Raw genomic sequence first — 24,784 nt, forward strand, 5'->3', positions numbered from 1 at the left:
GCCTGCACACTGACCCACACTTGCAGGCTTTCATTCTTCACAGCTGCCCCCAGGCCCTTTTCTGCAAAGCTGCTTTTTATCCAGCCTACCTGTCCACGATTTGGCTACAGAAATGCTTTGGGAGATTCTGGCACCTAGCCTTAGAAGATTTAGCTTCAGTATGAATGAGATCCCTTACCAATCCACCAAAACTGCCCCTCTTGAAATTCAGTTCAATTTCTTTTGGCTCTGCCTTACAAGGAAAATATCAAACCAAAGGGAATGCCAAAAGACATGCATCTGTGACGCCACAAAGTTCTAGCTATGGATGAATTTTTTTTCCCTGAGAAGGCTGGTCTTTGTTAACAGCATTTCATCAGTGAAAATGACTATACTAAAATGAAAAGTAAGTAGTAAACCCTATCTTTACCAGGATCACCTAATCATGTGTTTCAGTTGTCTCAAGAGCTAGGTGTAGTGTCTATATGTTATCAAAACAGTCTAAAGCTGATAGCAATTTTATTATATCTGGGGAAATCACTTACAAGGAAAGATTTTATAAGATGGGCTGTGGTTTCCTACTTAACTTAAAAAGAGGTGGAATGCAGCAATTTCACTTAAAAAAAAAAAAAGAGACAGGTATTATTTTTATAATTCATCCTTATTACAAGAGCCATGTTAATGCTATGAAACTGTCAGTCATAGTCTAGGTTTTACTTCTGAAAAACCACAGAATTTGTTAAAAAAATTACCAAGAGCATTTAACAAAATGGAGTATTTCTAACCAGACCTAGTTGATGCAGAACCGCACAGAGCAGTCATCAGTGTCCCTTTCCAACACTTGCTTCTCTGCTCACAGAAATGTTCCCATCTTTTTATGACAGGGCTCTGGTTGTCAATTCTAACATCTGAGGTGGGGTACCCAATTACATCTGGGAGAAGCCTATGTGAAATACTGACCAATATGGTTTGAAATACACTGTGAAACAAGTATTCAAGGGAGCTTAACTTGTCACTTATGTTTAAATACCTCTAACAATGGTAAATGAGACAAGATTTTCCCAATCAAGATTGTTGGGTTTCTTTCCTTTGTTGAATCATAAACCACCTGACAACCTGGGCTGATACCACTAATGTAATTCTGTGAAGTCTTAACCAGATTCACCATCAGGAATTGCAAGATCCTTTGGGCTTAAAAGGATTCTCAAATGCAGACTGGACTATAAAAAGAGCATTTTTCATAAAACCCCCTCAAATCTCATAGAGCTTCCTTAATTTATCTAAATGTTAAGACTTCTGGATCAACGAGTCTCAAAACACAATTTAGCCAGCACAATAGCTTTATTTTACAATTTGATTTATTACACACAATTCAGTAAAAGTTCACAGGAGGAACAGCATGGAGACGTACCACTTTTTGGTATTTCCTTCAATTAGAGCCAAAGTGCAAGGTCTCCAATTAACTCCCTAAGGTAAGAGAACAATACTTGGCTGTTAACACAAGTCATGTTAACACTTAAAATATCTAATTAGTTAATGAAAAGGCCACATCTTCAAATGCAACTAGAAGTATTTTAATAAAGTTTTGGTTTCTTTTGGTATGATAAATTGCCACATATCCTACAGCTAACAGGTAATGGAACATCATGTTTTCACAAGGCATGTAAGAAAGCAAACAACACTGCCTCTGCATTATTCCATACACCTTAAAAATGAATGCCAAAAGCAACTGTTCATGTGAAATTTTATTTCCTTCAGACATGCTGATACTCTTCTTAAGAAAAAAGAAAGGAAAAAAGTCTAATCCAAACTTCTCCATTTACATTATCTTGAGGCACAGGTTCCCGTAACCTTAAATGAATTTTTTACATAGGCTATATCATATGTTACAGTATTGTTCCTATCTGAAGTTATGGCACATTGACTTCCTGGGGTGAAAAAATTCTCCTCTGCGCTCAGCTGCTACAATATGGCACAAAGTTACAAGTCAACACCATGACTAAATACTCCAATGCTTTTTTGCTGGCTATTTTTGGGGTGCACATAAATAAAAGGCACACTTTTGCTGTCTCCTCTCAAATCATTTATGTAATGTACAAGCCTAACTTCATAGCACTGCTCCAGGCCTGCTGGCCCAGTGCAAAAAAACATTTAAGTCAGCTTCTAGTGATAGTAGCAGCTTTAAATGCTTAACCAATGGCTTTAGTTTAGCATGTTACTTCCACTGTGGTTACTACTCATGACAGGCCAACAGTGTTTCTGAAAAATAAAATTACAAATCTTCAAAAAAAGAAAACTAAGTTAAAAATAAAATTATTTATATTCACTTACATGTCTATTTTCCAGATGTGTTCACAATGTTCAGAAAGTGCACATTTTGAAGTCTTGTTTTAATATTACAAATGTCCATGACCTACACATTATAGCAGTGCCACTTGTAACAGAATCATTGAAGAACTGTCAACCTTGCCAGGACTGACCCTGTTCTGCAAGAGCATTGTGAAAATACAAGAATTTGCTCTTAGCTAGAACTTAGTGTCCATAATGTCTTCAGTATGGTATTTTTAAATATTTGCATTAAACTTTGTACAGCAGTCAGAATCTGAAAACCAGAAGTTTAGTAGTTTCTCTTTTTGGCGCTCATTTTTACTTAAAATATTTTTCAAGAATGAAAATGATCTTATAGCACATGAAGAACCCTCAAAAATAAAAGCTCCACTAAGTATTACACACTGTTAAAAACTTACCCCATAAGATTTAGTTACTGATTTGTGAATCCTTACAAAATTACTTTTCGTGATTTAACAACAAATAACATAGATGAAATTGTCATATATAAAAACAGCTTAGGTCTTAACATCAATGGTCTGACAAACATATTTAAACAAGAATATTCTGGGTTAAGACTAGTGCTAAATTTAGCTCCTAAATGTAGCTAAATTTAGGTTAAAGAGTTTAGGTACTCTCAACTTAATATGCCTTTAAAAAAGGTAAAGTCCAACTTTCAGAGGAGTCTGTAAAAGAACAGTTTCAAGTAAGTCTGGAGTAATCAGGTATTGTGGCTAGAGTTACCATAAATACGGACTACATGCTGACTTGACAAGGTTGTGTTAAAAGAAGTGTGAGTTGAACCACTACCTTTGAAGGTTCTTGCTTTGGTTATCTTTAAAAAAAAAAATCTGAGACTGTTAAAACAACAGTGCAAGTTCACTATAAAGCCACATGCCTCTTTCTTGATGTTCTCTTACCAGTTGGTTTTTATTATGTCCACTGCCAGCAATGGACATTCTGCTTGGAAAATCCACCTCCTTCTGTGAAAGGTTTGGCTGAATCAAATGAAGAAAGTAATTCTGATATCAGACTCAAATGGGAACACATTTCATGTAGTTCTTGTTCAGAATATTTAAAAACCTTCTTCACCAATAGTATTTTTGAAACACAAGGCACAAATAGGGAGTGGACATTCCAGCAAAAGGTGATTGTCTGAAATTAATAGTCCACAGCAGTCTTCTAGTCCAGCACAATGAAAGATTTTTGCTGTCCAATTCTATGCCACGTCTTCTAGGTAATCTGCAACGTCGCTTAACTGAGAAATGGTAAGGTCTTGTGTGATGCTTTCGAGCTAGAAAATAAATAAAATTGCAAACTCAAAAATCACAAAAACAGTAAGTATTATGTCATGTATCCCTTCATAAGCTTTCATATATCTTTTAGCCTCAAGCTCTTTCAGTGAGATTACAGAATCTTTTAGCAGGTACTCAGATCTGGAGATACTGGGGTAAACCTTGGTATGTTGGGCACTGAGCCAGCTTGAAATACATTTTACACACCTAGAAAGGCCCAGTGAGCTGTGCTAATGAACAACTGTTCAGGGTTTTTGTTTTGTTGGGATTTTGTTAATCAATATAGCATCTAACTTAGTAAGGATACTAGGTGTAAAAACCAGAATGTAACTAATAATGGACCTTAACATACAACCTAGGAACTAAGGATAATAGCATGTTACTTCACAACATAGAAGGTTGGAAACAAAGTCAAAAAAAGATCAGGAGATTATAAAAACCAACAATTCAAAAATAATCATACTTTATCACTGGCATTTGACTCTTCTGTTCCCACAGAAAGTTCATCTATTTCTTCACCAATACTGATGTCACTTTTTTCTGAGCGATGACTCGTACTAAAGAGAAAGCAAACCATAAGCACAGAAATAAGACTTCCTTATTAAACATCCAGGTATGATATTTACTTTATACCTGGCATTTGACTGGAGCTGCACTTCCTAGCAAGTCAGATGTGAAGTTACTTAAAACTTCATAACAACTAAAGGCTTTCTACCTAAACAAAGCAATAATAAATAGTAAGAAATATTTAGGCCTCGATTGTGCAATTTACAACACCAATACCTTCACATCATAAGCATGAGGTTATTAAATATTTGTTACCAACTACTCATGATGCCTTATTTTACAATTTAATATCTCAGCAAACAACATAATTATTGACTAACTGCATTAATTGCTAAAACATTATTAAGTGCACGGTTCAGGAAAAACACCAAACCTCTTCCAGAAAAAACCCAACATAGTATCATGCTGAAGTTGGCAGTAGGTTTTTTAAGGAACTTATTATCCCTATATAAAAAAATATATAGTTTGGTTGTTTTTTTTAGCTGGTAACTAAATCTACCAAAATAGCAAGCTGAAGTTTAAAGGAGTTCAGAAATACCCAGTGATAGTGACTGTCTGCCATATTATGAAATAATTCAAATATGCTAGCGGATATGTTTATACTGCATAAAGTACTACCCTACTGAGGTATGATCTTTCTCTTACCTGTTGAAATCATCCGCATATTCATCATCATCTCCATTTCCTAAATAAGATTTAAAAGCTATTAATCAAACAAGTTTTCTCTTCAGGAAACACAAAACCCCCCAATCTATTCCTGCACCAAAATACATGGTTTGATGAAAAGCAAAAGTGGGAGGAGATTAAATTACTTACACTGATTAGGAAGTGTTATGTTTGCCATTATTTAATCTCAATATTATTAACATAAACTGTTTCAAAACTGAACATTCATTTTCAGGAAGTTAGCTGCATTGCTGAATACAAAACTTAAATATTTGACAGCTGTATTTTGAGAGAATTCTTCCATCACACCTTCTTCATATTGCACCAAAAGAAAGGCAACTTTCAAAGGTGTGGAGGGCCACTAAAAAGCAATAATACCTACCAGGCTACCTTTTCCCAAAAATATAAACCTGCTTTTTTCATAGAAATCTCAACAACAAAATTCATCACTCGGTATTAGTAAATGCATGCACAGAATGAATGAAATTTTTGCTCCATGTGTAAAATATTAACCCACATGATACCAGATTTCACTTTTTTGGATTTCTTTAGATCACATCTTGCTTTTAACTATATTAAGCTTCACAATCTATGTTAAATAGAATAATTTGAGTAAAACTGAAGATTTTAGCTCAATATGTGCATTTGAGTTTTTCAGATTCCTTTAAGAAGCTGGGCCAGAATTTATCAGTTATGGCCAACCAAAAATATCAGAGCTTCCTCATGTTTAGCAGTTACTTGCCTAATTCTAGTGATCCCAGCTTTGCGTTCACCAACCGCAGGTCTTTTAAAACAGAGTTTCTATCCAAATCTGTAAACAAAAGCATTTATATCAGAAACTGGACTTGTCACTCATCAGTAAGATCCAACTTACACATACAAACTTACAATTTGTAACACCTGTTCTTCTCTATCAACCTTGTGTACTTTTATAGTATAGTACAGCAATATCATATTATATTTTCACAGCTGAACTCTGATAACATTTAAAAACCTGAGGAATAAACAGGAATAATCTCCTACTCAGTGATTTACAACATGAAAGCAAACACCTCTAAAGAACTGTTACAAATAATTTAAGACAATACAAAGGAATAAGCCAATTTCAGTTTAAAACTGAGCAGTAGAATTACATACTCCTTTATATACAGACAAAAAAGGGATGTAGGTAAGCATTTCAGGTTCCAAAGCATAAAATTACCCAGTGGTACCACAACATATCCAAATCAGTATGCCATCACTAAGAAAGCACTACGTAAAGCACATTACAACCAGAAGGGGGCCACATACTCTATCATTCTTCCATTACAGAAATAACTTCTACAATCATCAAAACACAAAGATACGAAAACTTACTATCAGAATCCTTTAGCAAAGGTGCACCAGTCAGGGAGCTTAAGCCACTTTTTAGAGCTGGTGCATCAGAAAGGGATGCTAGACCTCCTGCTTTAGCCTCAGTTTTCCTGTAAAAACCAAAGAAATAAGTACTCCACTCCCAATAAGAGCTGTAAAATACGCATCATTACTTTCTTTTCTGTTATTAAATTGTCAAAAAACTAAAATAGCAATACTACAGCAAAAAAGAGCAAGGAAAAAGGCCTACTCAGTCTGCAGCCTTAAAAGCAGTAGCAGTTCACTGGCACAAGTGTCAACCACAACACTGACTGAGAAAGCCACTTTCTCACCCATGCAAAGACTTCCATCTGTCTTCTCCCACAGACAAAGCACCTTCATCAGCATCACTATTTATGTCTAGGGGCCTTTCATCATCCCCACATGCAAATGCAGCCAAAAGAAAAAATATTCAGACATAAATCAGTACTTCAGCTTGTTTTACATCTTAAAGAGATTACATCTGATGAAGCTATTAAATCTAAGAGCAGTTAGTTCACAGAATGAAAACTTCTTCGTTATAGGAAGATATATGTTAAAGTTCATTTGGTGCTACCTAGTTCAAAAGGATTTGAACTTGCAAATAAAGGATGAATAAACACAAATTAAAAGAGACCAAGATTTTCACATTTAGTATTGCCAGAATTTTTTGCTATTTTGACTCCATTCCTATTAATAATGGGCATAATTTAAACATTCATTATATCTAGATCACCAAAATATCATGTGTAACATCACATGTTAAAGTGTTTCAAAATTTTGAACAATGGGTCAGAGACCTAGAGATAATGAGTGCCTGGATCATCTCCCACACTGTCATTAGCAACTGCTTGCTCTGAACCCATCTTAAATGAACGGGCAGGATTTCCATAAGGAAATTACCTTTTTGCAAAGAAAGCAATGCTGGCAGCTGTCCTACTTATTTACCCCTTGGGACTCCAGCACAGCAGCACAAAATACCACAAAGGGGATTCTACGTGAAGAATATGGGGGTTTTTTTGCCCTCTAGAAGAGCTGTCAGGAAGGTAAAAACGAGCAATTCAGCACACACAGCTCAGCTACAAATTCTAGCTCATTTGTTGTTAACACATTCAGCATACCTTATTATGGGATGTTACTAGAATAGCTGCATCACAGTAACATTATGTGCTACAAAATACTACTTGCGGACTGTGACTCTACTACAGACAGATGTAATCTGGAAGCAATTTTTTCTGTAGGGAGTTTCTCCACTAGGAAAAAAAAATCCTTACTTTACTAAATAATTAGTCTTGTCTTTTGATTGTCCTTTTTAAAAGAAATTTAGTTTACTCATTTTCTTGCTGTCATATGAAAATGCTCAAAAAATGAGAAATTAGTAAATATTATTATTGCACAAAAGTTCTTACAGACTTTTCTAATTTACCCAACTAATCATTTAGACTACCTCCTACAATGTTAACTTTGGTTAAAGTCTACCTCTCAAGTTTGTTTACAAGCTCTCAAGTAAGGAGGAGTAAATGCATTCAGATGCAGTTTTAATCTTGGTATTAACAATTGGAAAATAAATATTATAGTAGGGTTAGTTGTGACACAATATTTTCCAGAGTACAGTCACTGCTCTTTGAGGAAAAAAGTCTACTTCAACAAAAAACATCCAACAAAAACTATTATAAATTACGTTTCACAAAGAGTCCATTAATTTACTAGAGAGAAACCTGGTTTACCTGGCATGATTACTTTGTGCTCTACCAGAAGGATCCTATTCTAAGACTAAGCATCTCCATAACAGTAATACAAAAAAGCTTATGCTGCTCTGCTCACTATCAGCATAGCGGGGGAAAAGTCACCTGCCAAACCGACTTACAAATGATCCTGCAACCTCTTCCTAATGTCTGCTGAGCTGGAGCAATTCTCTGATTACTTAAGCACAGCAAAAGAACACCGTGGAATGATCCTGCAGCACTGCTCAATACAGTGCTATCTAAACTAAGCTTCAAGATAACTGAACCTGATAACACAAAGATAAATTTTTCAGTTTTATAACAAGGGTGCTGTATAGTTCAGTCACTAGTTCTTGTTTCAAATGGCATTTCTCAGTCATTAGACTCCATAGATGAATGATAAAAAACATCCTTCTCATGCATCTGCAAAACTGGCACACGCAGAAGTAACAACACTTCACTGAAAACACAAGAAGTCTTGCAATGCAAAGAGAAAATCCTCCGCTCTAAGGAAACTTGCCTTATTATTACAGCCTGTGGAGCCTGTTTAGAGTGGGTTTTGTATTCCTTACAAAGCTGTATCAATATTTAATGCACTGTCCCTGTCATTGTCCACTTCCTTTAGTGAAGATCACCACTGCAGGTCCATTTGCAAGAAGAAACACTGATGGCTGTGCATCACACATGTTCATTCCACCAAAGAAACAGGCTGGGGAAATTAGAAACCCTACCTGATGCACCTTAAAGTAATACAGGTTTTTCCACTCATACTACCTCCAAGAGATATCAGAGGACACTATGCACAGAATCATGGAATAGAACAAAACCTGAGATGTGAATATTTTGGAAACAAAATGTTCCAGATCTGAACACTTACAAAATAAAAAAATCAAATAACTAACAGCTCTCAAAGGTCTGCAAACATACAGAGGACAAAATAAACTATGTATTAAGAAGAACATCCACTTTACCTACCAGCTGAAAGTTTTTTCTGGTTTGGGTACAGGGTCATCAAAGAAAGAATCTCCCTCTGCATCATCTTCATCCACAACTGGATCACTTTTTTCTTTGGTATTCAAGTCTTTGTTTTCTAGTTGAGGATCTAGTTTTGTTTCATTAGGCAAAAAATGAATACTTTTTTTGCTTGCTTCCCCTGATGAGATACTTGTATCACTCTGAGTGTTTTCAGCAGCCTTGAAAGATAAATACAGGAGTGAGTATTCATGTCATGTAATACTAATACTGTAGTGTCTGCATAAATGCACAACACATAACACACACCAAGCATCACTTCTTAAAATATTACCTCAAATTCCTGAAAGTATGAGGAAGTTAATTAGTATCATCAAGAACCAGAAAAACACTGTTTTATAACTTTCCAAAGTTTTTTTTAGTGCTGCTGCCATTAAAATCTTTTGTTCCACCCTGGGCATTCCTATGCTATCTACATCACTTCTATTATAAAAGCAATTTTAACATATCTTGGTTATCAAATAAAGAAATTACAGACAGACAAATTCTTATGCTTTATTCATGTTATTTTGCAACATCTCTACAAACAAAGGTTCTTATTTATAGCCACTGTCTTCAAAACAAATTAACTTAAACCCATGAAAATTACTCTAAATTTCATATTAAATGGTAATCTTTGCAATATAGTATCAGGTTTTAAAGTAATTAGCATAAGAAAACTGGATTTACTGACACATTCTCTCAAATACTAAAACCAAAAATGACAAAAATGAGACTTTGAAAGTACATAATTTTCAGTTTTCTTATGTTCATGGCTCGGTCCTAAAGTCTGGAACATAAGGGCAATTCCATGTGCAACCTTTCACATCAAGTCATACAACTGAAGTGTAACTTTGCATGGCTTTGTGGCCCAAACAACAATATTCTAATTTACCTAGATAATCAAGGTGCTGAGAAAGAAAAATGTTTTTATATTATTACCTAGCAAGGAGTACTGCTACTTTTATTTTCTCCTAGACCTATTAAAATAAAGCCAGTAAAAGATTTATTACATTAGCTTCCTTTCTACAAACGAAGAGCAGCACAGTTTTGAAATAAAACAAAAAGTATTATTTAATCCAGATAGCCAATATGTATGCAGGTTGTACTGTCTGAAGTATTTTTTATCAGTCATTAACTTTTTGTTCAGAAGGCTGAAGCCAAATTTTCAAGGCCATGAAAGTTAAAATCACCTTGGGTAGGACTTCTTCATACCACGGCTATTTTATCTCAGTCACAGAAACACATTAAATCCCTGGCAGTAGCTCAGTTTTTCTAGGGCAGGAAAAAGTACTTAAACCCACAAGTGGTAGTAATAAAAATATTTTGATTTCTTATCCAGAGGAACTGAATTGTTTTTGAAAATTAAGAGCTTGATGATAGCCTGGCTACAATAAAAGGGAAGTTACAGCTACTTTTCTGTTCTGGGGCCTGTACTATGTCATGCCAGGAAAGTATAAGCACAAAAGTTCATCTTTGCTTGGAATCATAGCTGAAAGTTTTGCTGAGTGGAATAAATATATTCAAACTGCAGATCATTTAAGTGAATGCTGCAATTTCATTGGAGTCATATGCTGTCATATCTGCAGTTTCATAGGAGTTCTCTCTTTTACTCATCTCACATATGTTACAAAGCTTTTTATTGTGTATAGTCTTACCTTATTTGGTATAGAGTGTGCACTTGACTGTCCATCAGATGATTTTGATGTGGGGCACTGGCTGTCACTTAGAACTGGTGCCACCTAAGAAGTTTCAAATAAGCACTTACTAAAACTTTTATTTAATTTTGTAATAACTGGAACTGCTGAGGTTGCATCTCAACTACTGTGTTCAGTTTTGGGCCCCTCCCATTAGAAAAGATATTGAGGTGCTGGAACATGTCCAAAGAAGGGCAATAAGACTCATGAAGAATCTAGAAAGCATGACCTGAAAGGAACAGTTGAGGCAGCTGGTCTAAACAAGAGGAGGCTCAGGGGGGATGTAGTGAGGTGGGGACCAGACTCTCTGTGCCTGCAGTGAGAGGTCTAGAGGAAATGGCCTTAAGATCAGACAAGGGGGAATCAGATTATATGTTAGAAAAAAATGTTCCACAGTTACAGTGGTCAGGCACTGGAACAGGTTACCCAGAGGGGTGGTGGAGTCACCATCCTTGGAAGTGCTCAAGAGGCATCTGGATCTGGTGCAGGGTTCTGAGGGCTAGGGGTTACAGTGATGGTGATATGCTGGTACTTGAACTGGACGATCTTTCAATCTCAATGATTCTCTGATCCTATGATAACTGCATCCAACAAGAAACATCCTCACTTGGACAGTATGCAAACCTTGACACTGGGAAGAGAGCTAAGGGTAGTACAAGAGAAGATTGGGAAGTTATAATCACACACAGTATGGAAATCACAGAGTTAGGAGATCCAGGAGGGACTCTCCCTTCTAAATTGCACTATGGGATTTGACTCCAATACACTGCTGGCACATGTACCTCAGCAAGCCATTCAAACACCCTCCAATAGAATGGACTGCTCAGTGGAGTCCCCATAGCAGGACACAGACAGAATGGCAGGCACAAGGGTCTTGGCTTTCCTAGGGCATTCCCAGACAAATCAAACACAAGGAAATACAAGGGTTCAAGGAAATCCTGCTTTCATGTGACAGAAAATTGCAATGTTAAGAAGTCTATGACAACTATCCCTGAATTTAAGCTTTCTTTGGGACCCTGGGTGCATCCTGGGTGTACAGAACTTTTTTTTAAGTCACAATCAAATGCTATTGGTTGGGTTTAATTCACTTAATCAAAATATTTATTATCTATTCCATTCAAATACTACTGTCATTGCCTTCAAATAGTTCAATATTCCGATATATTTAATTTTAAGTACATAAGTTTTCAGTAGAGCTTTAAAGCTTCTGACAAAATTCATTCAAGGTTTTTCAGGTCGTATTAAAATTATAAGTATGCCAAGGAAAACAGGTATAGATAAGAGTGTTATCAAACCACATCAGAAATGAGAAAATAAGTGACACAGTTTTGTGTCATTTATCTATATTCACTCTGTGCCACTATGTTGTAGTAGAATATTAACAAAGAGCCGTTGGGTGGTATTAAAAGTAATAGTCATAAAGTTTATCTCTTGTCCGTCTGATTAAGCTGAAGGCATAATATAATAAAGACCTGAAACAGTATAATAGTATAATAGCCAAGTGTTCATAATTTCAATTTCTTTTTCATCATTAAAAAAAAAATAACTATAAGAAAGAAATTTCAATTTAGTATTACTTACTTCTCCACCACCTGAAGTCTTCTTCTGCTGACACTTCCTAACAACCTCCAACAACAGGGGGCCACCCACAGTACCTTCTGCTTCCATAATTCCCAAATCTCGAGCTAAATTTTCTCGACCATCAAGGCCATTTAGCTGGGGAGACAACAAAAGAAACAAGAATCACAATATTGAAATAATTGCCGGAAAACAAAAGATAAATTTTGTAATACAAAAAAAGTCTTATTTAACACAGCTCCCCCTGAACTAAACAGTGAAATGGACACATTTACTGGATAACAGAAGGAGGTGTTTCAAAGAGCATAATATGCCTTTACAATGCAAATAAAGCACTGCCCCCAAGCGTAGGAGGCAACACAACACAAAGTGTGGCTGTTTTTATTTGTTTCTATTTGGTAGCATGAAGATGAATCTTTGTACAGATGTGTTCTAGTAATAGCTTAGAAACTAATTTGGCTAAGAATATTTGGCAAAGAACAAAGTTGTATGGGATTTTCTTTGAAAAAGCCCCTAAAAAGAAACATGAATTTCTGAGAAACAGAAGTCAACTTATTGACTGATTTGAAAAAAACTGCATTTTTAATATATTAACTATTTAAACCAACTTCCAGAAAAAAAAAGTACTTCAGAAATAATGAGAAATTCTGCAGTGAAATGAAACTGCCTCAAACACAAAATTACTATTAAAACCTTTATATCATAAAAGGCGACAAAAATTATGAAAATTATGAAAACCATCTAATTCAGTACTAAAGCCTTAAAGCAGTTAGTTGGGCCACATAATCATTGTAGGTCCCTCCCAACTGAGCTATTCTATTCAATCACTTTTTGTCAAGTATATTTGCACAAAGTCCTTTGTGTCAATGAAATTTCTTTCAGAGCAGATGACTGACGTTATTTTAGTTTTCATGTAACGATACTAACTTAAAATTATGATATAGTAAAGTTAGTGGCAAAAAATGTTGCAGGGGTATGCAGGATTCATATACCACTGTATAATTCCACAAGAATTATCATCTTGTTAATTCAGAATTAAATTACTATCTAGCATTGACTTTGCTAGAGAAATAGTCACATTAGCCCACTTTCCTAAAAATTTTTCATGACAGTAAGGCACCTATTACAGACAAAACATAAAAACATCATTTTTAATAAAAACAAATAAGTGGTTTAAATAAATCTGCCATAGCTTCAGTATTCATTGCCATGCACTTCAAAAGTGAGCACTGCATACAAACAAACAAATCAACACTTACCGTGCTTGATTCAGGCTGAAAAACAGCTAAAGTAAAATCAAGATTGAAAAAACGTAGAAATTCTGCAACAAGACCTGCTACCAAGCGACCTAAAGAAAAAATAACAAGAGTTAAAATACACCAGACAGGAGCAAATCAAATTCCAAAGATTTAACACCAACACACATGGCTTCAGGATGGACATAGCTTAGACATTCAGCAAACTACCACCTCATAACAAGTTTGTGTACCAACTCCCTCATTTTGAATTGGCCATCATATAAAAATCATTTAAGCCAGTAATACTGCAAGAGCTTTACAGACTGCTTATAACATTTATGTGCAGCATTTTTTAAAGTATTCAGCTGTTTTAAAAACATAATTTTGACATTTGTCACATATGAGCATTTACTCCTGCACCTCTACTCTTGGTTTTCACTGGTTACTGTTTCTATTGGTCTAGAATGTCTCTGAGTTAGTACAACCATAAGGCATTGTGAAATATTAACTTCAATGCCTTAATCACCTTAATTAATATTATAACTTCAGCAATATTAACTTTAAAAATTACAGATTTAATTCTATTCTGAACAAGTAGCAATTAGGACATCTGAAAGGAACAAAAGCATACTTAGTGTAATGGAAACTGCACTATTAATAAGAGTCCAAGATTTAATCCTTTGTCTCCTATTTTAATTATCAGAAGTATATACTAAACAAAACTTACCATCCTTTGTACCTAAAAAACTTTTCAAGCTTTCATTTACCAGAGGTGCTTTGTTCTGTGAAAAAGCAAAAACCAAACAGCAATTAACGTCATCTACATGCTAGCAAGAAACTGAAAACCACAGCAAACTAATGTTTGGGAGTACTCTGCTGCACAGTGATGCCCTGCCCATGTAATCCACTTCTTAAAAATCTACCTTGGTATGAATTCTATAACTACAAGTTATGCAGCAATAAATTTGTTGAGGAAAATTAAATTTTTCTTGGAGCTAAAGTAATTTCACCAAAATTCTTAACAGCGTACTGATTTTTATTTATCTAATAAAGAGTGAAGAGGTAAGCTAAGCAGGTAACTTCCCATGTTCCTCCTCTAATACAGTGCAAAGTTTAAGGCAATTCAGTCCAGCCTTTTAAAACCTGGAATTTTACAAATCTTCCAGACGAAGTGTGGATGATGTTAATTATTAGAACACAAATCAATATTAATCATCTATTAATTAAAACACCTTCAAAGATATTATGAAAAATGCTTTTTTCTCCCTTGTTAGATTTGCCCTCTTCAATTTTTAAACAGAAATAAATCAATATGCTATGTATGGGTTTGTCAAAATCATTCCGGGATTTTTCAAAACAAATTCCAAATGCCATTCCTAAGATGGAATGAGTATCCTGGGTAAGAAAAGGATCAGTTATAGGTATTTATCACTGCAGTTGCAAATGCTAACACACAAGAAAGTGCTATCTGAAAAAAGGAAATACTGCTTAATATTTGAGAATTCAGAGTTGTGGTGAGTATTAATATGCCACCAGTATTAGCACTGTAAATTTAAAATATCATGATACTTTTGAGCTTTTTGAGAAATGGTGAGCTGAAATGTACTGTAGAAAATCTCTCTTCACGTTACTTGAACCATTGCTATTACTCTCCAGGTAGTGTGGGAGGTTGTTTTCTGGGTGCTCTGTAATATCCTGAAGCTGTCCATAAAGAGATGGCACTGTTCTTCGACATTACTATTCCACCACATCATCTTCAGCTATCTTATGTTAAATTTCTGGAATATGGAATCTCATGTCATAGAATAACTACTTCCCATCCTGACTAACATCCCAATATTGTCTGTTTCAGTAAGCATTTTTTCAGAAAGAGCTCAACCATCTAACCAGCATAGGAATAGAACATTGCTCTCCTTTTGAAGCAGAGAGGCTGGACATAGAGCACTCTCAACTCCCAATTCTAGAAATTGGAAAGACAGAGGAAATGAAGCAAAGTCAGCAGTAGGAGAGGTCACAAAACTGGTGTCTGTATACCACAGCAGTATTCTTATGCAACCATTTATCAGTATCTCATTCCCTTAATATTAATGTATTGCAGAGGTGTCAGTACATAGTCCATCTCTTTATTAAGAATCCATCCTTAAGTATTAAAGCAAATTATCCTGAAGCAAGCCTACAACATCCTTATGGGAAATACCATAAGCATTAGCATACTTGGCATTTTACTGGACTAAACTGCTTTTGAAATACACTTGTCAAAACACCCCAGTAAAATATTTTCAATTCCAAAAGAAATTATTCTGATTTGATAAAATCTTGATCAGTCAAGTAGATACCTTTTTTAAAATATGTATTTGATGGCGAAAACATTTAGCTATTCTGGTCAACTGGACAGAAGCCATATAAACTCAGCAGATAAAGATACTTAAAATTATAATTTCAAAATTTAATAATTCCTATTTTTAAACATCAGGAAACACCCTGATAGTCCTATTTTTAAACATCAGGAAACACCCTGATAGTTTTTTATCTTGTCACATTTTACAAACAGAAAGCATTAAAGCTATTATATTTAATTCTACACAAAGGATGCTTTTTCTTTCTGATTTGTTTTTTAAGGTTCTCTTACCTCTACTTTCTCTTGTTCTTCTAAAGCCAAAAACACAGCTGCTCGTAACTCTGCCTGCCAAACAAAAAACAAAACAAACAGCATTTCTACATGCACTTTTTTCCTAAGCAAATAGGATGCAAAGAGCTAGCAAGTAGCTTTATAGCTATTTGTTTCTCCTCAAGCAACTTGGCATGGACTGCATTCTATATCAGTGCAATTAAAACACTTATGATTACAGGCAATGTTACTTGAGGCAGAGAAATAATAGTTTCCACTCTGAGAACAAGGCAGGGGCCAGCATAATTTGATACAAGACTTCCTAAATTATTTCTTTGTACATAAAAAGATTCTAAAGTACTTAAATTATCTTCTTTTAGTTTCTTTGACAGTTAAACATCCATCTCTTTCAGGCAGCTCCAAAACACCTACTCTTCATTTACAATTCACTTGGGAAATATGAACAAATAGGCCATAATAACCCGTTAAAAACTAAACATTAAGATATACAAATTGCTATGATTTCTTGTCAGATTACACTCAAAATCCCAGAATTTCTCAAGGAAAAGAACATGATCACAGCCATTCAAATATTCCTGGTAGTAATGGTTTGCCTACCTGATTCTAAATGCATTATAATAAAGATTCAGAATTCTTCCAAGGACTACTTTGAATATTGAAACTTAAACCTTGCCTACTTTTTAAAATTTTTTGTTAAGCCCTACAATTCTTCTACTTTGAATGAACATGTCAAAAGGACAGCATACATTTGATGAATTAGTCTGCCACTTTAATCAACTCTTAATCTTGACATTTTGAAGTAAGTCAGTAGATAACACTGCAGTAATAAACTAGAAAAGACAGCATATTAAAGTTTTCACCACAGCAAGAAAAAATGCTAGAATTTAAAAGAAAGATTTCTTTACATAACTAAGAATAAGACCAATACAAAGAATGTCTGGACTTCCTCATATATATTACAAGAGGTAACTAAACATGAAGTAACTGGTCCCTCCCACCAAAAAAATAAAACCAAAAGGAAATGCCCACCCATAAAAAACCCAAAGCAAAAAACCCCAAACCCCACCAAACAAAAAACCAACCCACCCAAAAAATCCAAACCCAAACAGCTCTCGTGGGAAAAACAAACACTTCTTTGTTAAGTAAACTCCTCATTGGACACCTTATTGAAAGACAAAAAATAATGCAAAAAAGCTAAAAGGATTTCCCACCAAAAGAAGAATAAAACACTAACAACAATATGCGATGTCATATTGACACTGCAATCACATTTTTTCAGTTGCTGGGATTTTCAATCAGAAAATCCTCTTATATGTAATTAATTTATTATTCTTACCTTTTTTTCAGGTATTGGGGTACAGTTGTCAATCAGTGAGACCCTTTACACACCCCATTAACTTAAATATTACTCTTACGAAATCAGTTTTCATTTACCTTTGCAATCAACAGCTAACAACTTGTTTATTTAGTCTTACCTCACTAAGACAAACCTGAAAGCAAGGCTTTCTTTGTCACTTAGGCCACAGAAACCAAATATATTTACATAAGAGGATAATAAAAATAACAAAGCATTCCTGACTGGCTGTTACAACCGTTCAAACTAAAACACAGCAGTCAATGCATGTGGGTAGGGGTAAACTCCCCTAAGGGTCTGGATCATGGGACTGGAGAATTAAGTTGTCTGAAAATAGTTGCCAGTACATCAGCTAATCCAAAGTCTGTCCTGTTTTAAGATTCTGGAACAACATCAAACTGTCACTTTTTTTTGCTTAATTGGGATTGTTTGTCTGCTCCACTCATCTAGGTCCAATCCACTGGCTTTTAATTACTTACATACTACCCCCACAAGAAACTTTACACTACTACTACAACATGCTGATCTTCCTCCTTTGTGGTGGGTATTGGTCAAATCATAGCACAATACTCTCAAAATATCACCTCAATAAATTTAGACAAAGAACTACACACTAGAATTTGTGTGAAGTTAAAGCAGTAATGCTCAACTTCATGCAGAAGAAAGTAAAAAGCAACAGTAACAAAGCTGAGGCCAAAGGAATAATCACCCAACTCCAAGATGAATCATACTACACCGGTAGGATGGACAATGTCATACAGGCTTTTCAGGCCTCGGACCTGAGGCCAGTCATAGAGAATTTGAACACCAGAGACTGAGATCAACATCATCGGGTACAGCCACAGCAATTTGCTCCCACCAGCAGATATGAAGGTTATAACTACACAGATGAACACTGTAAGTGGATTAATCTCACACCTCTTTTGTTTTTAATTGGTTATGAACAGATTGCATTTCTCTTTGCCCTAGTACCCTTTGGCATAAGCCCAATACTTGTCTCATGCATTGTTACAATCTACTCTTGTCATTTTCATCATTTCACACTGCTTCATTCTGCTAGCAGGATTCAACACAACCCAAATAACATTCTGAAGAATTTTGTTCACCATCTAGTAGTAAAGCAGACCAAAACCTGATATTCTAATTCCCCGCCCATAGCCTAAGTCTTCAATAAAACAGGATTATGTCAACAGAGACAGATATTGGTGAGTGTCTATCACTTCTACATCCATCAAGCCTACAGACTTCTCTCTCATATTGTGAAAGACACCCATTGTCTTCTATCCCTAAGAAGTTTTATCAGGCAGGAGCCCGTGTCAATGAAACAGTAATCTGGTCTCACTGAACTTGGCTAAAACAAGTAAAGCTATCATTGTATATGACAAATACAGTCTGTGTTAAGAGAAATGGATGGGTCAGTGTTTTGAAACAAAATTAAATTTCCCCTTTTCCTCCCAGGCATTTACAGCTCATCAGACAACACTGGTTTTTTACTGATTGTTACTGTACAGATCAGAAATTGAAGTCCATGAAAAAAAGCATGTTTTCTGCACTGAGCTACAGTATACCTATTTAGAACCTGGGTAAATTTACCCTATTCCAAATAGAGACCCTTTTGCATGCACCCTAAGGACTGTCCATGAAAAGAAGCTCCCTCAATCTGCAGCTCCCTGGAAAAGAGGATAACAGCTCTCACTCTCTCAAGAGTTCCCCAAACACACTTTTTAGGTGGCATCTCAAAAAACGCCTTTTTAATTTGGAAATACGCTTTTAATTTGGAAACAGCAGATATTGGATGAAAAATGAAAGGATGAGACAGAGACCATCCAGGACTGAGTAATTACCTGTAACCACCTCCCACTTGCAGACTCCAATATGTATAATATTTAGCAAGTCCATGGAGTTTCCAGTTGGTTTTTTGAGGGTTTGGGGTTTTTTTGTAGTATTTGTCTTTGATTGTGCTAGAATAGATTTGTCCAGGACTTAAACAAGAGATCTGATTTTCCTAAGACAAAACTTGAGACAATATTTTCCAGCAGGAAAATACTTGTAAACTTCAAACACATTCCTACACCTCAAAGCACGTAGGCACATCAGTGGCCAAGATGATTTCTTATAATAAGGAAAAACTATGGCTTGCTCCTTGCATCCTGTCTCTTTTGTACAGCTACACAACTCACCTTCAATCCCAATATCCCAACATCTTCCAAAGAGACCTCATCAAAAGATTTTTTCCTATCAAACTTTACCCATATTTTCTGTTACTGAGGCAATATTTTCTATTGCTAGGGCAATACTTCATATGAATGAGCAATGGTTTCCCATCACTGATCTGCTGTGGAATACTAGGTAAAAAAGTGAGAACTTCAGCTTCATAAACTGCTTTGTACCTATAGCATAGCTGAGTAGGACACTGCTAGCTAACAGAGCCCTGCTGTCTGCTTAGTTCATCTCTCAACATTTCTACAAACCCTCAGAGTTCTGCAGCTTTTGCAGAGGAAGTTCTGGGCTTCTTTTTTCATCCAAGACTCATTAGCAGAAACCATAATATAAATTTCAGCCTGTCAAACAAACGCATATGCTACCACTCTTCTCAACCCACTTCAGCAAGCTGAACACAATTTTTGAAGCCATACAGGCAAGCGTTGTGTATTCCCTAAGACACAAGGGGTGGGCAAGTTCAGCAAGTGCCAATGTGGGAGACACTTTAGGGATCTGCTAAGGTGGGCCAGCTGGAGGTGCAAAATCTCCTGCAAGCTTGCACTCACAAGATGTCCATCAGAGGATGGTGTGGCTAAATGTGTCGTTTAGGGAAGTGAAATGATTAAAGTAATGTATAAGATTTCTCAAAGACCTTCCAGCTAAAGCACAGGAATGTGCAAGCACCATCTGCTCCAGCACTGTGGAACAGCCCCATGTAAGCCCAAGCATAAACAATCTCTTGCATTTGTAAAATTTGGTATAGCACAACTTTCAGTGTCTGCACTTCCTAACTCCAAAACAACTGCCATACCCCTTGGTAGATAGAGAGCAGATGCTCTGCTCTGGAAAGAGACATGGCAGAACACTGACCTGTTTACCTGCTGGTGATCAACCCAGGCTAAACCTCCGTGTGCACCAGAATAAACACCTCTCCCAGTCTGCATGCATCACAAACCCAAGGCTGGTGTAAACCATAACCAGGAACATCTCTACCACCATCACTCAGTAATACCCTCCCTGTAATCTCCATCTGCAAAATCTGTAAGGGTTCTCATCCTTGAGCACTTGCTGGGTATGCTCTCCCCCACTGCCTGCCAAACTTTGGAGCCTTGGCTAAGTGACTTCAAAGACTGATTGTGCACACATAATCCCCCTAGACAGAAACAAACCAAGTCCTGGACTAGGAGTAGAACCAGTCATACTTAGACTCCTCCCTGAGAATACGATGAGGACCAAATTGACATTTAAATGTTAAACTTCAGTTAGTTTATTTGAAATTAAAAATGGTTCTATTTCACTTGACTTATGAAACAAAAAAGAAATAGATATTAGGTTGGCTTTCTGGTATGAAGTGCTCCAAAACAAACAACACACCACAACATGCAGAAAACAGGAGGTTACACTGCAGTGCACAGCATGCTCATCGTGACAGTTAATAATTGTAAGACATTTAAAAGCACTGTTCATTACCATACATTGATCGAAGATGCAAAAGCAAACAAGAGCATGTGCACATGCTCATAGTAAAAAATGGCACTTTTATCCCTCTAACATCACAGCACTTGCCTGTACCTCAGGTGTCCAGGTTTTGAAGCAAATTAGTAAGAAACTAGCAGAACCACCTGGCCAAAAGCTTTACTAGGCATGTGACATCAGTGATGCTAACCCTCCTCACATAACTGCAGCAACAGTAAATTCCAGAGAAGATGCAAAATTCAGGTAATATACACTTAAATTATTCCAAAGGAAGAGATTAAAATATATAAACCAAAACAAAAGAGGATGACAAAGAAACACACAAGAAGCATAATGGCTCCTCTTGCTCAGATGATGACAGCCTCCCTAAGAGAAAGATCACATTCTCTTCAAGACAGAACACCCCTATTTGTACACTATCACACAAAAACAGCGATAATTTTCACTGAAATACAAATATCTACAGTTACATTGTGTGTTTATAGAATTTACTTGAAAGCTGTTTCATTCATCAGACTAATTCTAATGATCAACAAACCATATACAGCACACATCTGTACTATGCACATATATTAACGTGTGTGTGTAACATATACACACATTTCATTTTAGAGAGCACAGGAAATTCTCAACTGCAAGCAGTAAATGCATTTATACAACTTCCAGTTTTTATATAACTTCATTAATTACTTCAGTGCTCAAACTTTAAGACAAATATAAAAATTATGAACAAATTTTTAAAGTGTTGTAAGTACATTTTTTCAGCTAAATAGTTTACATCAACACCAGTGCACTCAAGAAATTAATCCCAAAATAAGAACAAACTAATAAACTGCAAGCCATTATAAAATCGTCTTATTAGAGAATTATGACAATAAGCTTCTTTCTAAAAATTACTCTCATAATGTTACAAAACGTGGCACCCTGATACATTTCATCCACTGAAATAATTCCCCTTGAATTCTAACCCTTCCAATGCCTCATACCAATGCAGCTATACATTGAGCACATATTTTTCTCCTTAATGAAGCTACTTCAATAAATCACAAATACTTCATTGTAGCTTTCTAGCCTCATCCATCTTGAAAAACAGTCAGTTCTCATTCTAAAGTATGAAACAAGCATAATTTTTGATAACATTTAAATCTGCAGTCCTACCACATAACAAAAAAACCCAAAACTGACACATAATAGATAAGCACTATTGAACAAAATCAAGTTAAACTAATTTTAATAAAAGGATGACTGCAACTTTTTTTAACGGATGGTATAATCTAATTTCAATTAAAAGATGACAGTTTAAAAAGCCTTGTTCAATCTTAATGCTTCCAGCAACAGGATTTTGTCAACCAATAGAAGAACAAAATCTCTAAGTCATTAACACTGCCAAACAACACTCATCAAACTCACAGGCCAATTAAGGTTTACAGCTAAGAAAAAAACCACGAGTTCTTCCAGTCAAAAGCCTCAGCCATAAGCATACCAGTCATTAAACAGTAACACCTTGTATTAAGGAGAGACATCATCTGGCAAGGAGGCTGCATTTGGTATTTTTCTAAGTCATTTGCTAATTTGCCGTAACAGCAAAACCTTGCACAGTATTGGATACTGCGCACTCTAAGCATTACAGAATAGTGAACTACAACACATTTATTCACATAAAGCTCAATGGACTGGCAACCATAGCATGAAATTTTACACACTACACAAAGACAGGAATTAAGAAATTTCAGTTCACGAGCTCAAGGTGACTCAATTGCCTTTCCATGCTTTTTTAAATTACAAGTTTACTATCACCATACTTGCATTGTTCAATAGTAGGTGAGTGGTTAACAGCTGGCCGAAAAGATCTGACATGTACTAGAAAAGCCTCACTACTCAGAACACAGTTACTCGAACTAGAATCTTCATTCTCTTAAAGAACTTAAATAAGGATCATTCATTTGAAAGGGATGAACAATGTGGTTTTGAATATTATTTTGCTGAAAGGTCTCACTAGCTCAAAACACAGTAAATTTGAAAGTAAACAAACAAAGATGCTCTCACTTCCATAAACCACTTCACTTGCTAAACTGTTATTGAAATATCAGCAATGACCATCCATCTCTGGAGACTTAAAACAGTACTGTGGATAAACACCACCATCCCTTATCTGAAAGCTACACTACATTTCTCCTCCAGCCTTGAAGGAAACTTGCTCTCTATTATACACAATAATTATTCCTAGAAGCTTTTAATTTGAACAAGAATCCACGGAACCAATTTTTCTACCCTTTCTGACATAAGCTCAGGCTACACCACAGACTCAGCGGTAGCGTGCACTCCACTATCATCCGTATATTTTCTTAACATAGCGCTATTTGTTCCCTGTGAGCAGGCAGCATCCCCCGAGAGTTTCCAAACTTAGCAAGTCTTCAAGGCACAACTGAAGTAACCCACACTCAAGAAGAACAAGTGCTTAAATAGCGACCCACAACTCCCACAATTTTCCCGCTTGAAATTTTCAGTAAGGGCTTTCCCTATCGAAGCGGGGATTAACTTCACCCACCCCGTCCCGCACCCCGCTGCTGCCCATCGTTTCCAGCCAGTCTGCGGCAGCAGGGGAGCTCCTGCGGCCACTCGCTAGCGGAGAGCGAACGCGCACAGCCGGGGCCGGGCTCCCCGCGCTCCGCTCGCCCTGCCCGCCCGGCGGATCCCGAATTCCCGCGGCCGCGGGGCAGCGCCGTGCCACGCTCAGGCCCCGGGCCCTCGCACCAGCTCCACCACGAGCAGCCGGAGAACACCACGGGGAAAGCAGGCGCCACCACCAGGCCGCGACGCCGGGGGAGCGCTCCAGCCGGGAACACCGGCTGCAAGCGGGAGTGAGAGGGGACGATACACGGCAAGCCTCGGTCCTCCCACACTCCGCAGGGCCGCGAAGCGCCGCCAGCGCCAGTCAACACTCCCCGCCGGCGGGAGGCTCTTCTTGGCCCACCTTAATCTTATTGAGCACCCCGCTGCTCTCCAGCGTCTGCACCAGCAGGTCCCGCAGCTCCGTGTCCTCCTCCGTCGCCGCGGCCGCCATCTTGCTTCTCCCTGACAACCGCCCAAACCGCGCTAGCGGCGGGACCGGCCCGGCAGATTCGCCGCCGCCGGAGGCACAAGCCTAGAGCGGACCGGAGGGAACGGAGCGGAGCGGGACAGTGGCCGCCCTCGGCACTGCCCCGAGAGGGGACGCAGAGAGGCCGCGGCCACCCGGCGCTTCCGCCGCCCGCTGGCGGCCACCTGGAAACTGCGGCGGCGAACGGGCAGCGCGGGCGGCGGCGGGAAGTTCAAAGCGGGGGGGCGGTAACGGCTGAACGGCGCGGCCGCCCGCGCCCGCCGGCGGCCCCCCAGACTCGCCCGGTGTGCCCCCCTTTCTCCCGCCACGCTCCAAACCAAGCAACCGTACGAGGAGCGGCTGAGCCCGTTTGGTGTGTTCAGCCTGGAGGAGACTGAGGAGACATCTCAACAGTCTACAACTTCCTCATGAGGGGAAGCAGAGAGGCACGTAGCGATTTCTTTCTGGTGATCGGAGACAGGACCCGAAGGAATGGCACGAAGCTGAGGTTTAGGTTAGATATTAGGAAAATGTTTTCATCCAGAGAGTGGTTGGGCACTGGAGCAGGTCCCCTGGAAGTGGTCACAGCA

At 37.4% G+C, this 24,784-nt stretch overlaps 1 protein-coding gene across 2 annotated transcripts; it reads right to left on the reverse strand.

Annotated features, from left to right (window-relative positions):
- Positions 1-1,709: 1,709 nt before the first annotated feature.
- CEP43 (centrosomal protein 43) lies at positions 1,710-24,305 on the reverse strand. 2 transcript variants are annotated; one of them, XM_064708639.1, is made up of 13 exons: positions 24,090-24,305; positions 16,084-16,137; positions 14,182-14,236; positions 13,476-13,564; positions 12,220-12,354; positions 10,600-10,683; positions 8,906-9,123; positions 6,521-6,595; positions 6,192-6,298; positions 5,578-5,646; positions 4,815-4,854; positions 4,066-4,159; positions 3,392-3,601 (listed from the first exon to the last, which is right to left on the reverse strand). In XM_064708639.1, the coding sequence occupies exons 1-13, from the start codon at positions 24,177-24,179 to the stop codon at positions 3,527-3,529; spliced, it is 1,185 nt and encodes a 394-aa protein (XP_064564709.1). In that variant the 5' UTR covers positions 24,180-24,305; the 3' UTR covers positions 3,392-3,526. The 2 variants fall into 2 exon arrangements, with proteins under 2 accessions (XP_064564710.1, XP_064564709.1); XM_064708640.1 differs by lacking the exon at positions 6,521-6,595 and having other exon boundaries at positions 1,710-3,601; positions 24,090-24,303.
- Between the last annotated feature and the right edge of the window lie 479 nt (positions 24,306-24,784).

Source organism: Zonotrichia leucophrys, chromosome 3 (genome assembly GCF_028769735.1).
Source record: "Zonotrichia leucophrys gambelii isolate GWCS_2022_RI chromosome 3, RI_Zleu_2.0, whole genome shotgun sequence".
Taxonomy (NCBI): domain Eukaryota; kingdom Metazoa; phylum Chordata; class Aves; order Passeriformes; family Passerellidae; genus Zonotrichia; species Zonotrichia leucophrys.

Bases quoted from the DNA above. Each gene is read 5' to 3' on its own strand.
- CEP43 (XM_064708639.1), bottom strand. From the start codon at position 24,179: ATGGCGGCCGCGGCGACGGAGGAGGACACGGAGCTGCGGGACCTGCTG. The intron at 5,647-6,191 runs GTAAGTTTTCGT...TTTTGTTTACAG, and splicing joins TTTGCTAAAGGATTCTGATA to ATTTGGATAGAAACTCTGTT. The intron at 3,602-4,065 runs GTATGATTATTT...TTTATTTTCTAG, and splicing joins AGTCAAATGCCAGTGATAAA to CTCGAAAGCATCACACAAGA.